The sequence below is a fragment of the Oncorhynchus gorbuscha genome, linkage group LG15, assembly GCF_021184085.1.
Source record: "Oncorhynchus gorbuscha isolate QuinsamMale2020 ecotype Even-year linkage group LG15, OgorEven_v1.0, whole genome shotgun sequence".
Lineage (NCBI taxonomy): Eukaryota > Metazoa > Chordata > Actinopteri > Salmoniformes > Salmonidae > Oncorhynchus > Oncorhynchus gorbuscha.
Genome location: NC_060187.1, coordinates 18,030,555 through 18,045,904, shown reverse-complemented (window position 1 = coordinate 18,045,904; position 15,350 = coordinate 18,030,555). Strand labels below are relative to the sequence as shown.

Here is a 15,350-nt window from a genome sequence, read left to right as displayed (position 1 = left end):
ACCCTGCTCCTCCTTTCCTGACTAGGTACTTCCCATTCGGCATCGTGTTCCTGGTGGCCGGTAAGATCCTGGAGATGAGTGATCCGTCGGCCATGGGTAAGAAGCTGGGTTTCTACGCTGTCACGGTGGTCTTTGGTCTGATCCTCCATGGGCTCTTCATCCTCCCGGCCATGTACTTCTTCATCACCAAGAAGAGCCCCATCGTCTACATCAGGGGCATCCTGCAGGCCCTGCTCATCGCCCTGGCAACATCCTCTAGGTAAACAACAACTCTGACCCGAACATTAAAACTAGCCTTGACCCTTAACCCATCATGCACATCAGTGGAATCCTGCAGGCCCTGCTCACCGCCCTGGAAACCTCATCCAGTTAAATAACAACAACAAACCTAACTCTTATCCTAGACCTAACCTTAGCCCTTACCCTAACCCCTTGTCTACATCTGGGGAATCCTGCAGGCACTTCTCATCGCCCTGGCAACATCCTCCAGGTAAGGCACATTGCTGGGGAAACAGCCTCCTCATGAACATGTAACAGATGGGCATCTATAACCTCACTCCTCAGCCTGAAATGTCTCCAGCTTTTTGGTGGTGGGACTGGCTAAGACTGTTTCAGGATGGTCATTGTGTGTGTTTGGGAGGCAGAGGTCGAGTAGGAGAAAGTGGTCCTGCTAAGCAACACATTGACATCAGACTCAGGGCATGTGCGGTGTAAAAAAGCCAACTTAACTAATTGCTTAATCAGTGTTATTTTGTGAGTTGAGTGGACTTCAAAAATACAATAATTTTAGCTTAATATATGTTAGTTTGTTTACTCAACAAACTCTGCTCAAAGTGAGTTGAATTTGAAGAAGCATGTTAAGGAAAATGACAAATCCCTGTTTGCTCAAAACCACTGAAAACCATGGCCATCATTACCATATTTCCAGGCATGCTCTGTACCAGGTTGATTTTCAGAATGGTTTGTTTTAATACCTGTGTTTTTGCATGTACATTGATTGGTTGATTAATCTTACGCTACACAAACATAAATAATAAGCATTTTTCTAAATGAATACAAACTGTTAGTTATTGGACTTATTGCACCCATTACTGATATGACTGTTCCAGTTGATTTGATTTAGGTAGTCTCAATAAGTGATCTCCCCTACCCCGGCAATCATTCTCAATGCAGTTTGCGCGTGAGTAAAAAGTTGGATATCCTCACTCAATAGGAATTACACATCACTTTGTGACTTGCAGGCATGATGTGGCATGTAAACCAGGAGCTTCAGCCCCCTTTGTTAGGGTGAACTGACCAGGTGAAAGCTATGATCCCTTATTGATGTCACTTGTTAAATCCACTTCAATTAGTGTAGAAGAAGGGGAGGACACAAGTTCAAGAAGGATTATTCAGCCTTGAGACAATTGAGACGTGGATTGTGTATGTATGTATGCCATTTAGAGGGTGAATGGGCAAGATAAAAGATTTAAGTGCCTTTTTATGTTTTTATATAACTAGGTAAGTCAGTTAAGAATAAGTTCTTATTTACAATGACGGTCTACCTCTAGTCCCTATGGGACTCCCAATCACGACTGGATGGGATAGAGCCTGGATTAGTGACGCCTCTTGTACTGAGATGCAGTACCTTAGACTGCTGCGCCACTCGGGAGCCCTCTTTGAACAGGGTACGGTAGTAGGTGTCAGGTGCACCGGTTTGTGTCGAGAACTGCAAAGCTGCTGGGGCTTTCACACTCAATAGTTTCCCGTGTGTATCAAGAATGGTCCACCACCCAAAGGACATCCAACCAACTTGACACTACTGTGGGAAGCATTGGAGTCAACATGGGCAAAGCATCCCTGTGGAATGCTTTCGACACCTTGTAGAGTCCATGCCCCGACTAATTGAGGCTATTCTTAGGGAAAAAGAGGGGGGTGCAACTCAATATTAGGAAGGTGTCCTTAATGTTTTGTACATTCAGTGTATGTTCACTCAACCTAACATTCAACTTGAGAATGTATGTTTGTTCAGCTATATAGTCCCAAATGTTGAGCAAACTCACAATCCTATTCCAGCTGGTTGCCTTACAATTGTAAGTTGAATCACCCTTTTTTTCTCCCAGTGTATATACTAGAGCTTCCTTTTATGTCACAAAGGGGGTGGGTTCCTGTAGTGTGTTTGATGTAAGAAAGGCTTCAGAACATATGTAAGAAAGGCGCCAAACCGGAACAACAGTCAAGTACAGTACCCATTGCCGTGTTAACATTTCATTATGATAACCTAGCAACAGCCTTCAAATATGCCCTTCTTTAAAAATAAAGAGCCTGCTAATCAAAGCATGGTACAACATGACAATGAGGTAAAACGCATTCATGAATAGGCTAGAGGCTATAATGTGTTTAACTCCAAGGTTAAGATTCTATTCATGCAATTAATTACACACATACCACACACACACAACATCCCAGATATTTCAGATGCCACACATTGTATGTTTCCAGAGTTAAAACACTTGTCAGACTGGGAGGGTGGAGGAAGGAGAGAGCAGGGAGAAGATAGGAGGGAGGTGAGAGGAGGGAGGAGGGGGTGAGGAGGAAGATGAGGAGAGAAGAGGGAGGGGAGAGGAGGGAAGAGAGAGGAGGGAGGTGAAAGGAGGGGGATGAGAGGAGGGAGGAGAGAATATGGAGGAGGGAGGAGAGAAGAGGGAGGTAAAAGGAGAGAAAGGGAGGAGGGAGGAGAGAAGAGGGAAGTGGGAGGTGAGAGGAGGGAGGTGAGATGCGAGAGGAGGGGAGGGGAGGGGAGAGAAGAGGGAGGTGGGAGGGGGAAGGAGAGAGCAGGGAGAAGATAGGAGTGAGGAGGGAGGTGAGAGGAGGGAGGAGGGGGTGAGGAGGAAGATGAGGAGAGAAGAGGGAGGGGAGAGGAGGGAAGAGAGAGGAGGGAGGTGAAAGGAGGGGGATGAGAGGAGGGAGGAGAGAATATGGAGGAGGGAGGAGAGAAGAGGGAGGTAAAAGGAGAGAAAAAGGGAGGAGGGAGGAGAGAAGAGGGAAGTGGGAGGTGAGAGGAGGGAGAAGAGAAGAGGGAGGTGAGAGGAGGGAGGTGAGATGTGGAAAGAGGGGGAGAGGGGGAGAGGGTGGGTGAGAGGAGGGAGGAGGGAGGATAGAGGAGAGAGGAGGGAGGTGAGATGCGAGAGGAGGGGAGGGGGAGGGGAGGGGAGAGGGAGGTGAGAGAACGGAAGTGAGAGGAAGGGGGTGAGAGGATGGATGGAAGAGGAAGAAGGGGAGAAGAGGGGGGTGAAAGGAGGTATTTGGTATTTTATTAGGATGAAACATGAAACATGACATAATACAGAACATTAATAGACAAGAACAGCTCAAGGACATTTAAAAACAGCACACATAGCCTACATATCAATACATACACAAAAACTATCTAGGTCAAATAGGGGAGAGGTGTTGTGCCGTGAGGTGTTGCTTTATCTGCTTTTTGAAACCAGGTTTGCTGTTCATTTGAGCAATATGAGATGGAAGGGAGTTTCATGTAATAATGGCTCTATATAGTCCTGCATGCTTTCTTGAATTTGTTCTGGACCTGGGGACTGTGAAAAGACCCCATGTTGGCATGTCTGGTATGGTAGGTGTGTGTGTCAGATCTGTGCGTAAGTTGACTATGCAAACAATCTGGAATTTTCAACACATTCATGTTTATTATAAAAAGAAGTTATGCAGTCACTAAAAACTAGAGCCAGCAGGACTTGCTTTTTGGAGTGTGGTGTCAAAAAAAGAGTATCTCTTTATTAAGGAGAGGTAGAAGGGAGGTGAGAGGTGAGTGTTGGAGGAAACGGGAGCTGTGTGTGGGAGTTATAGTACTGTTGTTCAATAGGTAGTGTAGGACTGGGTTTATTGGAACATTTTGCATAGACTAAGAGATCCCTTAGGTTGGGTTTTCTGCAGAATGCTGATATTGGTCTGAATTCCTGGTGTGGGGGAAATGTATATTGTGTTTGGGTGAATGGGGCTTTAAGTCTGGGATGAAGGATTCTGTTAATGTCTGAGAAGGTGCTGATGAGGGGTATAATCTGAGGTTCTGTATCTGTTGGAAGGATAGGAACAGAGGGTCTGGGAAAGGTATGAAGGTGGACGGCAGGGATAGGATGGGGGGATAGGGATACGGACCCAGAATCGGGAAAGGGTTAAGAATACAGTTGAAGTCGGAGGTTTACATACACCTTAGCCAAATACATTTAAACTCAGTTTTTCACAATTCCTGACATTTAATCCTAGTAAAAAATCCCTGTTTTAGGTCAGTTAGTATCACCACTTTATTTTAAGTATGTGAAATAAATTAACAAGAAATTTGGAGTGGTTGAAAAAATAGCTTTCATTACTCAAATCCAAGTGTATGTAAACATCTGACTTCAACTGTAGGTGTGGGCTGTTCACCAAGGTTAGGGTTATTTATCTTTATTTAACTAGGCAAGTTAGTTAAGAACAAATTCTTATTTTCAATGACGGCCTAGGAACAGTGGGTTAACTGCCTGTTCAGGGGCAGAACGACAGATTTGTACCTTGTCAGCTTGTGGGTTTGAACTTGCAACCTTAAGGGTTAAGGGTAGGGTTAGCGTTAGGTTTAGGGAAAATAGGATTTTGAATGGGACTGAACTGTATGTCCCCAAAAGGTTAGCTGCGGAAGACTGTGTGTGTGTGTGTGTGTGTGTGTGTGTGTGTGTGTGTGTGTGTGTGTGTGTGTGTGTGTGTGTGTGTGTGTGTGTGTGTGTGTGTGTGTGTGTGTGTGTGTGTGTGTGTGTGTGTGTGTGTGTGTGTGTGTGTGCGTGTGTGTGTGCGTGTGCGTGTGCGTGTGCGTGTGCGTGTGCGTGTGTGTGTAACCTTCATGTCTGTCCACTGACAGGTTGAGCAGACAGACATCCAAAGAAGAACCAAACATTACATCTCAACTTGCTCTGTGCTGGACTGGACATTTATGGCGAAGTAATTCTGCATGTTTCCTAAGTTTCATAAGGGGGTTATTTTGGAGTTAATCATGAAACGTAACAGCTGCTGTAAATGCACCATCTGTTCTCCCCAAAGCAGAATAAAGGTTCATAGTAATTGTTTGCTCTTCTAAGCTCTTTTAACATAATGAAGTACACATCTCTTTATATATTGAAATAAAAAGAACTGGTGGTTATGTCAGATGGCAATAAAATGCACAAATAACCTGCCTTATGACTTCATTTCCTGTTTACCTTTGATGTGTCATCCTCCTCCAGCTCTCCACAGATCTGCCACACTTCCCTCATCTATAGCTCTATGATGTCTTCCTTTATCTCTCCACAGATCTGCCACACTTCCATCATCTATAGCTCTATGATGTCTTCCTTTATCTCTCCACAGATCTGCCACACTTCCCTCACCTTTAGCTCTATGATGTCTTCCTTTAACTCTCCACAGATCTGCCACACTGCCATCATCTTTAGCTCTATGATGTCTTCCTATATCTCTCTACAGCTCTGCCACCTTCAACTCGGTGTTGTCTTCCTCCATCTCTCCCCAGCTCTAATATTGTCCTCCTCTGTCTCTCTATTTCTCCCCAGCTCTGCAACGCTGCCTATCACCTTCAAGTGCCTCCTGGAGAACAACCACATCGACAGACGCATTATCCGCTTCGTGCTCCCCGTGGGTGCCACCATCAACATGGACGGGACGGCGCTCTACGAGGCCGTGGCTGCCATCTTCATCGCCCAGGTCAATAACTACGAGCTGGACTTTGGACAGATCATTACCATCAGGTAACAGGGAGAAATGGACAGCTTTTATAGTATAGACTATCTTTTACAGAACCCTTTTAGCCTTTCTAGGGCGACAACATTCCACTGAGAAGGCAGTGCGCGAAATTCAAAAATATTTTTTCGAAATATGTAACTTTCACACATTAACAAGTCCAATACAGCAAATGAAAGATAAACATATTTTTAATCTCCCATCGTGTCCGATTTCAAAAATGCTTTACAGATAAAGCACAACATATGATTATGTTAGGTCAGAGTCAAGTCACAAAAACACACAAGGCCATTTTCCAGCCAAAGATAGGAGTCACAAAAAGCAGAAATATAGATAAAATGAATCACTAACCTTTGATGATCAGCTGTCAGATGACACTCATAGGACATCATGTTACACAAGACATGTAGGTTTTGTTCGATAATGTGCATATTTATATCGAAAAATCTCAGTTTACATTGGCGCGTTACGTGCAGTAATGTTTTGATTCCAAAACATCCGGTGATTTTGCAGAAATACTCACAATAAACATTGATAAAAGATGCAAGTGTTATTCACAGAATTAAAGATAGACTTATCCTCTATTCAACCGCTGTGTCAGATTTTTTTTAAACGTTTAAAAAAAAAGCATAATCTAAGAACGGTGCTGAGAACCCAAAACAGCCAGAGGAATATCCACCATTTTGGCGTCAACAGAAGCTAGAAAAAACACTATAAATATTCACTTACCTTTGATGATCTTCATCAGAAGGCACTCCCAGGAATCCCAGTTTGACAATAAATTACTGATTTGTTCCATAAAGTTCCATAAAACCCATCATTTAGCCACTTGTTGTTAGCGTGATCAGCCCAGTAATCCATCTTCATGAGGAGCAAGCATTTCGTCCAGACAAAGACTTGAAAAGTTCCGTTACAGGTCGTAGAAACATTTCAAACGATGTATGGAATCAATCTTTAGGATGTTTTTAAAATAAATCATCAATAAGCTTCCAACCGGAGAATTGCTATGTCTTTAGAAAAGCCATGGAACGAGAGCTAACTCAGTCGGGAGCGCGCGTCATGAGACCAAGGAACTCTGCCAGACCACTGACTCAAACAGCTCTCATGAGCCCCTCCTTTATACAAGAATCCTCATTCAAGTTTCTAAAGACGGTTGACATCTAGTGGATGCTGTAGGAAGTGCAACTGTATCCATATCCCACTGTATATTTGGTAGGCTAAGCTTTGAAAAACTATAAACCTCAGATTTCCCACTTCCTGGTTGGATTTTTCTCAGGTTTTTGCATGCCATATGAGTTCTGTTGTACTCACAGACGTGGCGTGATCATAACAAGATACAGGAACTCAAGTCCTTTTGTTCACCTAACTTAGAATTCCTCACAATCAAATGCCGACCGCATTATCTACCAAGAAAATTCTCTTCGATCATAATCACAGTCGTGTATATTCCCCCCAAGCAGACACATTGATGGCCCTGAAAGAACTTAATTCAACTATATGTAAACTGGAAACCACATATCCTGAGGCTGCATTTATTGAGCTGGGGATTTTAACAAGGCTAATTTGAAAACAAGGCTCCCTAAATTCTATCAGCATATCGATTGCGCAACCCGGGCTGGAAAAACCCTGGATCATTGTTATTCTAACTTCCGCAACGCATATAAGGCCCTCCCCTGCCCTCCTTTGGGAAAAGCTGACCACGACTCCATTTTGTTGCTCCCAGCCAATAGACAGAAACTAAAACAGGAAACACCCGCGCTCAGGTCTGTTCAACTCTGGTCCGATCAATTGGATTCCACGCTCCAAGATTGCTTTGATCATGTGGACTGGGTTATGTTCCGCATAGCGTCGAACAACAACATTGATGAATACGCTGATTCGGTGAGCGAGTTTATTAGCAAGTGCATCGGTGATGTACACACAGCATCTATTAAAACATTCCCCAACCAGAAACCGTGCATTGATGGCAGCATTCGCGCAAAACTGAAAGCTCGAACCACTGCTTTTAATCAGGGCAAGGTGACCGGAAACATGACCCGAATACAAACAGTGTAGCTGTTCCCTCCGCAAGGCAATCAAACAAGGTAAGCGTCAGTATAGAGACAAAGTAGAGTTGCAATTCAACGGCTCAGACACGAGAGGTATGTGGCAGGGTCTACAGTCAATCACGGACTACAAAAAAAGACAAGCCCCATCGCGGACCACGATGTCTTTCTCCCAGACAGACTAAACAACTTCTTTGGTCGCTTTGAGGACAATACAGTGGCACTGACACGGCCCGCTACCAAAACCTGTGGGCTCTCCTTCACTGCAGCCAACGTGAGCAAAGCATTTAAACATGTTAACCCTCGCAAGGCTGCTGGCCCAGGCGGCATCACTAGCCACGTCCTCAGAGCATGCGCAGCTGGCTGGCTGCTGTGTTTACGGACATATTCAATCAATCCTTATCCCAGTTTGCTGTTCCCACATGCTTCAAGAAGGCCACCATTGTTCCTATTCCCAAGAAAGCTAAGGTAACTGAGCTAAATGACTACCACCCCGCAACACTCACTTTCGTCATCATGAAGTTCTTTGAGAGACTAGTCAAGGACCATATCACCTCCACCCTACCTGACACCCTAGACCCACTCCAATTTGCTTACCACCCCAATAGGTCCACAGACAACGCAATCGCAATCACACTGCACACTGCTCTAACCCATCTGGACAAGAGTAATACCTATGTAAGGTATGTTCATCGACTACAGCTCAGCATTTGACACCATAGTACCCTCCAAACTCGCCATTAAGCTCGAGACCCTGGGTCTCGACCCAGCCCTGGGCAACTGGGTCCTGGGCTTCCTAACGGGTCGCCCCAAGTGGTGAGGGTAGGTAACAACATCTCCACCCCGCTGATCCTCAACACTGGGGCCCCACAAGGGTGTGTTCTCAGCCCTCTCCTGTACTCCCTGTTCACCCACGACTGCGTGGCCATGCACGCCTCCAACTCAATCATCAAGTTTGCAGACGACACTACAGTGGTAGGCTTGATTACCGACAACGACGAGATGGCCTACAGGAAGGAGGTGAGGGCCCTCAGAAGGCGAGGTCAGAACAGGTGCATCAAAGCGGGGACCGAGAGAATGAAAAACAGCTTCTATCTCAAGGCCATCAGACTGTTATACAGCCATCACTAACATTGAGTGGCTGCTGCCAACATACTGACTCAGCTCTAGCCACTTAAATAATGGAAACATTGATGTAATAAATGTATCACTAGCTACTTTAAACAATGCCACTTTATATCATGTTTACATACCCTACATTACTCATCTCGTATGTATATACTGTACTCTATACCATCTACTGCATCTTTCCATCTTGATGTAATAAATGTATCACTAGCCACTTTAAACAATGCCACTTTATATAATGTTTACATACCCTACATTACTCATCTCATATGTATATACTGTACTCTATACCATCTACTAAATCTTGCCTATGGCTTTCAGCCATCACTCATTCATATATTTTTATGTACATATTCTTATTCATTATTTCACACTTGTGTATTTATTTATTTATTTGTTTTTAATTTCACCTTTATTTAACCAGGTAGGCAAGTTGAGAACAAGTTCTCATTTACAATTGCGACCTGGCCAAGATAAAGCAAAGCAGTTCGACAGATACAACGACACAGAGTTACACATGGAGTAAAACAAACATACAGTCAATAATACAGTATAAACAAGTCTATATACAATGTGAGCAAATTAGGTGAGAAGGGAGGTAAAGGCAAAAAGGCCATGGTGTCAAAGTAAATACAATATAGCAAGTAAAACACTGGAATGGTAGTTTTGCAATGGAATAATGTGCAAAGTAGAAATAAAAATAATGGGGTGCAAAGGAGCAAAATAAATAAATGAAATACAGTAGGGAAAGAGGTAGTTGTTTGGGCTAAATTATAGGTGGGCTATGTACAGGTGCAGTAATCTGTAAGATGCTCTGACAGTTGGTGCTTAAAGCTAGTGAGGGAGATAAGTGTTTCCAGTTTCAGAGATTTTTGTAGTTCGTTCCAGTCATTGGCAGCAGAGAACTGGAAGGAGAGGCGGCCAAAGAAAGAATTGGTTTTGGGGGTGACTAGAGAGATATACCTGCTGGAGCGTGTGCTACAGGTGGGAGATGCTATGGTGACCAGCGAGCTGAGATAAGGGGGGACTTTACCTAGTAGGGTCTTGTAGATGACATGGAGCCAGTGGGTTTGGCGACGAGTATGAAGCGAGGGCCAGCCAACGAGAGCGTACAGGTCGCAATGGTGGGTAGTATATGGGGCTTTGGTGACAAAACGGATTGCACTGTGATAGACTGCATCCAATTTGTTGAGTAGGGTATTGGAGGCTATTTTGTAAATGACATCGCCAAAGTCGAGGATTGGTAGGATGGTCAGTTTTACAAGGGTATGTTTGGCAGCATGAGTGAAGGATGCTTTGTTGCGAAATAGGAAGTCAATTCTAGATTTAACTTTGGATTGGAGATGTTTGATATGGGTCTGGAAGGAGAGTTTACAGTCTAACCAGACACCTAAGTATTTGTAGTTGTCCACATATTCTAAGTCAGAGCCGTCCAGAGTAGTGATGTTGGACAGGCGGGTAGGTGCAGGTAGCGATCGGTTGAAGAGCATGCATTTAGTTTAACTTGTATTTAAGAGCAATTGGAGGCCACGGAAGGAGAGTTGTATGGCATTGAAGCTTGCCTGGAGGGTTGTTAACACAGTGTCGGGCCGGAAGTATACAGAATGTATAAGGTAGTTGTGAAATTGTTAGGTTGGATTACTTGTTAGGTATTACTGCATTGTCGGAACTAGAAGCACAAGCATTTCGCTACACTCGCATTAACATCTCGCATTAACATCTGCTAAACATGTGTATGTGTATGTGACAAATACAATTTGAGGTGGCTGCGGTTAGCCCACATGGAGAGTATTTACAGTGCCTTGCGAAAGTATTCGGCCCCCTTGAACATTGAGACCTTTTGCCACATTTCAGGCTTCAAACATAAAGATATAAAACTGTATTTTTTGTGAAGAATCAACAACAAGTGGGACACAATCATGAAGTGGAACGACATTTATTGGATATTTCAAACTTTTTTAACAAATCAAAAACTGAAATATTGGGCGTGTGTTAGTTACTTAAATGTTAAATGTTAGTTACTGATTCCAGTCACTATCATAAATTAACTATATTTGGGATGGGCAACTCCAAGGGACCGGAGTTGGGGTGCCGGAGTTGTGTCACACTTTTCCCCCATCCCGAGCAAACACAGCTGATTAAACTAACTGCATTCTAAGCTGGCCTCCGAGGACTGGAGTTGCCCATCCTTGCCTATAGCATACTGGGTGTCTCCTACTAGCAGGGAGGTGATGGTGATATGCTACATTGATTTAAAGGGTGATCATCAGCTGAGTAAAATATACTTTTAGATGTTCTTCCAGGCAAAATACAGTGGCACACTGTACACGGTTCTCTAATGTATAATGGCATTAATATAAGCCACATGTTTCAAAAATGGTTTGCTCGCAACACGTTGGGGAGGGTGGGAGTTCAGATTTTTTGTGGCCCCCACCCCCATCAAAGTTGCCCATTCCTGAATTAGATGAACAGATGGACTATGCATAAAGTACACTGGATGTGAAAGAGAGCATGGTAGGGGTAGAAAGAACGGGGGGGGGGATAAGGGTGAGGAGCTACTGTTCCACAGAAAGAGAGAGAGAGAGAGAGAGAGAGAGAGAGAGAGAGAGAGAGAGAGAGAGAGAGAGAGAGAGAGAGAGAGAGAGAGAGAGAGAGAGAGAGAGAGAGAGAGAGAGAGAGAGAGAGAGAGAGAGAGAGAGAGAGAGAGAGAGAGAGAGACAGAGACAGAGACAGAGACAGAGACAGAGACAGAGACAGAGAGACAGAGAGACAGAGAGACAGGGAGAGAGGGAGAGAGAGGAGAGAGAGAGAGAGAGAGAGAGAGAGAGAGAGAGAGAGAGAGAGAGAGAGAGAGAGAGAGACAGAGACAGAGACAGAGACAGAGACAGAGACAGAGACAGAGACAGAGACAGAGACAGAGAGACAGAGAGACAGAGAGACAGAGAGACAGAGAGACAGAGGGAGAGAGGGAGAGAGCGAGAGAGAGAAAAATAGAGAGAAATAGAGAGAGAGGAAGAGGGAGATGGACAGATATAGAGAGAGAAAGAAAGAGAGAGAGAGAGAGAGAGAGAGAGAGAGAGATGGACAGAGAGATGGACAGAGAGATAGACAGAGAGATAGACAGAGAGACAGAGACAGAGACAGAGACAGAGACAGAGACAGAGAGAGAGACAGAGAGAGAGAGAAATAGAGAGAGAGGAAGAGGGAGATGGGCAGACAGAGAGAGAGAGAGAGAGAGAGAGAGAGAGAGAGAGAGAGAGAGAGAGAGAGAGAGAGAGAGAGAGAGAGAGAGAGAGAGATGGACAGAGAGATAGACAGAGAGAGATAGACAGAGAGAGAGACAGAGAGAGAGAGAGAGAGAGAGAGAGAGAGAGAGAGAGAGAGAGAGAGAGAGAGAGAGAGAGAGAGAGAGAGATGGAGAGAGATAGACAGAGAGAGAGAGAGAGAGAGAGAGAGAGAGAGAGAGAGAGAGAGAGAGAGAGAGAGAGAGAGAGAGAGAGAGAGAGAGAGAGAGAGAGAGAGAGAGAGAGAGAGAGAGAGAGAGAGAGAGAGATGGAGAGAGAGAGAGAGAGAGAGAGAGAGAGAGAGAGAGAGAGAGAGAGAGAGAGAGAGAGAGAGAGAGAGAGAGAGAGAGAGAGAGAGAGAGAGAGAGAGAGAGAGAGAGAGAGAGAGAGAGAGAGAGAGAGAGAGACAGAGAGAGAGAGAGAGAGAGAGAGAGAGAGAGAGAGAGAGAGAGAGAGAGAGAGAGAGAGAGAGAGAGAGAAATAGAGAGAGAAGAGAGAGAGAGAGAGAGAGAGAGAGAGAGAGAGAGAGAGAGAGAGAGAGAGAGAAATAGAGAGAGAAATAGAGAGAGAGGAAGAGGAAGAGGGAGATGGACAGAGAGAGTAAAGTGCTCAGTGATGGCAGAGGAAAGCAGGATAGTGCAAAGTAATTGGGGATCAAAATAGAATGTCCCTGTGTTTTTCAGCCCGGTCGTGTTTTGGCCTTGAATCCCCTCCCTGCCATAGGGACCCCAGCTTAATGCTATTATAGTAGATGGAATTGCGTCTCTATTTTCAACAAACAACAAACAAGGCTAAAAGCATGAAGGAACTAAACTCCATCTTCCTGTCTAAAGCTACAGTACATAACATGCACAACTCACACAGACTCCATTTTCAAAGCAGGATTGTCTTGGTTGTCTTTAAGTGTGTTTCATAATATCAATGTGAATCAGAGAATAGCGCTAATCCCTTTGAAATCGTAAAACTTTACTTCAACAGTACCCCAGTACCAACCAGGAAAGCAGTTGATGATTCCCACTAATATTATGTCACACATAAAAACAACCTGCTTTCAAAATGGAGACTATGTGTATCGTATGTTATGTAGCTTTAGACAGGAAGATGCAGTTTAGTCCCTTTGTGCTTGTATTTCAAAGGGCTACTTTCTATGTGCTTCAAATGTAACAACGGTTCATTCAAATATTATGGTTCATGTCAGGCAATGCAAAATATGGCAACATTATGCCACATTGACAATAAGTAACAAAGTACAATATGAACTTATAGATATGGGCTCTTTTCCAATATCCAGGTGAGGATCCTGCTTAGAAGCACTGTATTGGGCATGCATTTATGGTGGTATGATAGTATACATAAAACTGGAGGAGCCATGTCTAAGTGGTGTTGTTAAGTATGGAGAAACTAGTAGTGAACTCTTTGTGCTACATCAGTTATTGTATAGAGTATGGTATAATGGTGTTTACCCCAACTCCCTCTGTCTTCCAGCATCACTGCCACAGCAGCCAGCATCGGTGCTGCAGGAATTCCACAGGCTGGTCTGGTCACTATGGTGATCGTGCTAACATCTGTTGGGTTGCCAACTGATGACATCACTCTCATCATTGCAGTGGATTGGGCATTGTGAGTACCATATGGGATCCACTTCCTCTTCTGTCAGTCTTAAAATTGTTTTCCCATTCCATGTTATGTGACATTTTGTGTGTGTGGGATGCATCAATGATTATTTCTGAAGTGGTGTGAGAGAGAGTTTGTTTGTGTAGCATTATTCAGATGCTACACATCTGTCTGACTGGCTCGATTCGGTCTCATGTAGAAAATCTTGAGCTGTGTTTGAATACCCATACTAACCCATACTTAATGAGTATATACTATATACTTTGAGTTCCTTTTCAGTTGAGTGTACTAGCACCTCGCCTGTCTACTGAAAGTTGATGCTCTTGCTATGCAATTTCTTGCTAGCATAAGATAGACATCTTACGACTTCATTAACAATGTCCATTAAGAACGCACAACGACTATACCACTTAGCGAATGACGTGAATAATCAAGTCAATAAACATTGGGTAGTTAGTTGGATAGCGGATAGTTAACATGGTGTTGAATGTATTACCAGCCAACTAAGGTTAGGTAGCTTGCTAACATAGCAATGCATACAAGCAACTGCTGTCATTTTTATTTATCTAGGCAAGTCAGTTAAGAATTTTATTATATTTTCAATGACAGCCTAGAAACAGTGGGTTAACTGCCTGTTCAGGGGCAGAATGACAGATTACCTTGTCAGCTCGGGGATTTGAACTTGCAACCTCCCGGTTACTAGTCCAACGCTCTAACCACTAGGCTACCCTGCCGCCCCAATGATTTGTAAGTTCGTAAGGCTCGTAAGGTCAGCCAACATAACTTATTGGAAACTTATTTGTATTACTTTCCTCAACATTCTCTTAACATTTGTCATAATTAATTAAAGCAATCAATATTTACTTTTTGTACTTACATTTGTAACCTCTCTCATCGGACTTCAACTGCATATTTTCTGCCATTTTTTTCCAATTTGAAAATGTTGCGAAGCCACGTAAATTTTCTGAAGAATTACATTATGGGCTCTAAAAGCACGGAAATAGTGTCCACTGCTTGTATACTTCAAATTTTGGTGAATGTAGTACAACATCCGGGAACTTTTGGCATACTAACTATATCCATACTATGAACAATAAGCACACCACACACTCAATTTACATCACAAATAGTGCGATTTGTATGAGTATTCGAACACATCTATGGTGTTTTTTACATTGGATAAAAGTAGAAAATCAGAGCTAGAAAATGGTATATCATACACTACAGGTGAAGAACAATGGGAAAATAATGCTGCTTTGACAGTTGATACACTTGTAACCCCACTTTATGAGAAAATGGCCCTTGAATGTTTTGGTACACCTACTGGAGAGCTCTTCTTTGTCTACACACATTCAGCATTGCCCACACCCTCTTAAGTCTTAGCCCCACCCATTTCTTTAAGGATTCCCATTTGAGGCCATGTGCTAAACAGAGTGAGTACTAAACAACCAAAGATTTCAAGACTAAAGGCTGGTTTATAATACATCTATCGACATGTCTGTAGACAGTTGTCTCAGTGACG

The 15,350-nt window shown here is 43.6% G+C and overlaps 1 protein-coding gene across 1 annotated transcript in view; it reads left to right on the top strand.

The window, feature by feature from the left end:
* Positions 1 to 15,350, top strand: part of slc1a7b (solute carrier family 1 member 7b) — a 103,738-nt gene that overhangs the window by 84,129 nt on the left and 4,259 nt on the right. The window contains exons 7-9 of the mRNA XM_046300565.1: positions 26 to 259; positions 5,571 to 5,765; positions 13,700 to 13,834. Of these exons, the coding sequence (XP_046156521.1) occupies positions 26 to 259; positions 5,571 to 5,765; positions 13,700 to 13,834 (564 nt within the window). The remainder of the gene's footprint in view (positions 1 to 25; positions 260 to 5,570; positions 5,766 to 13,699; positions 13,835 to 15,350) is intronic.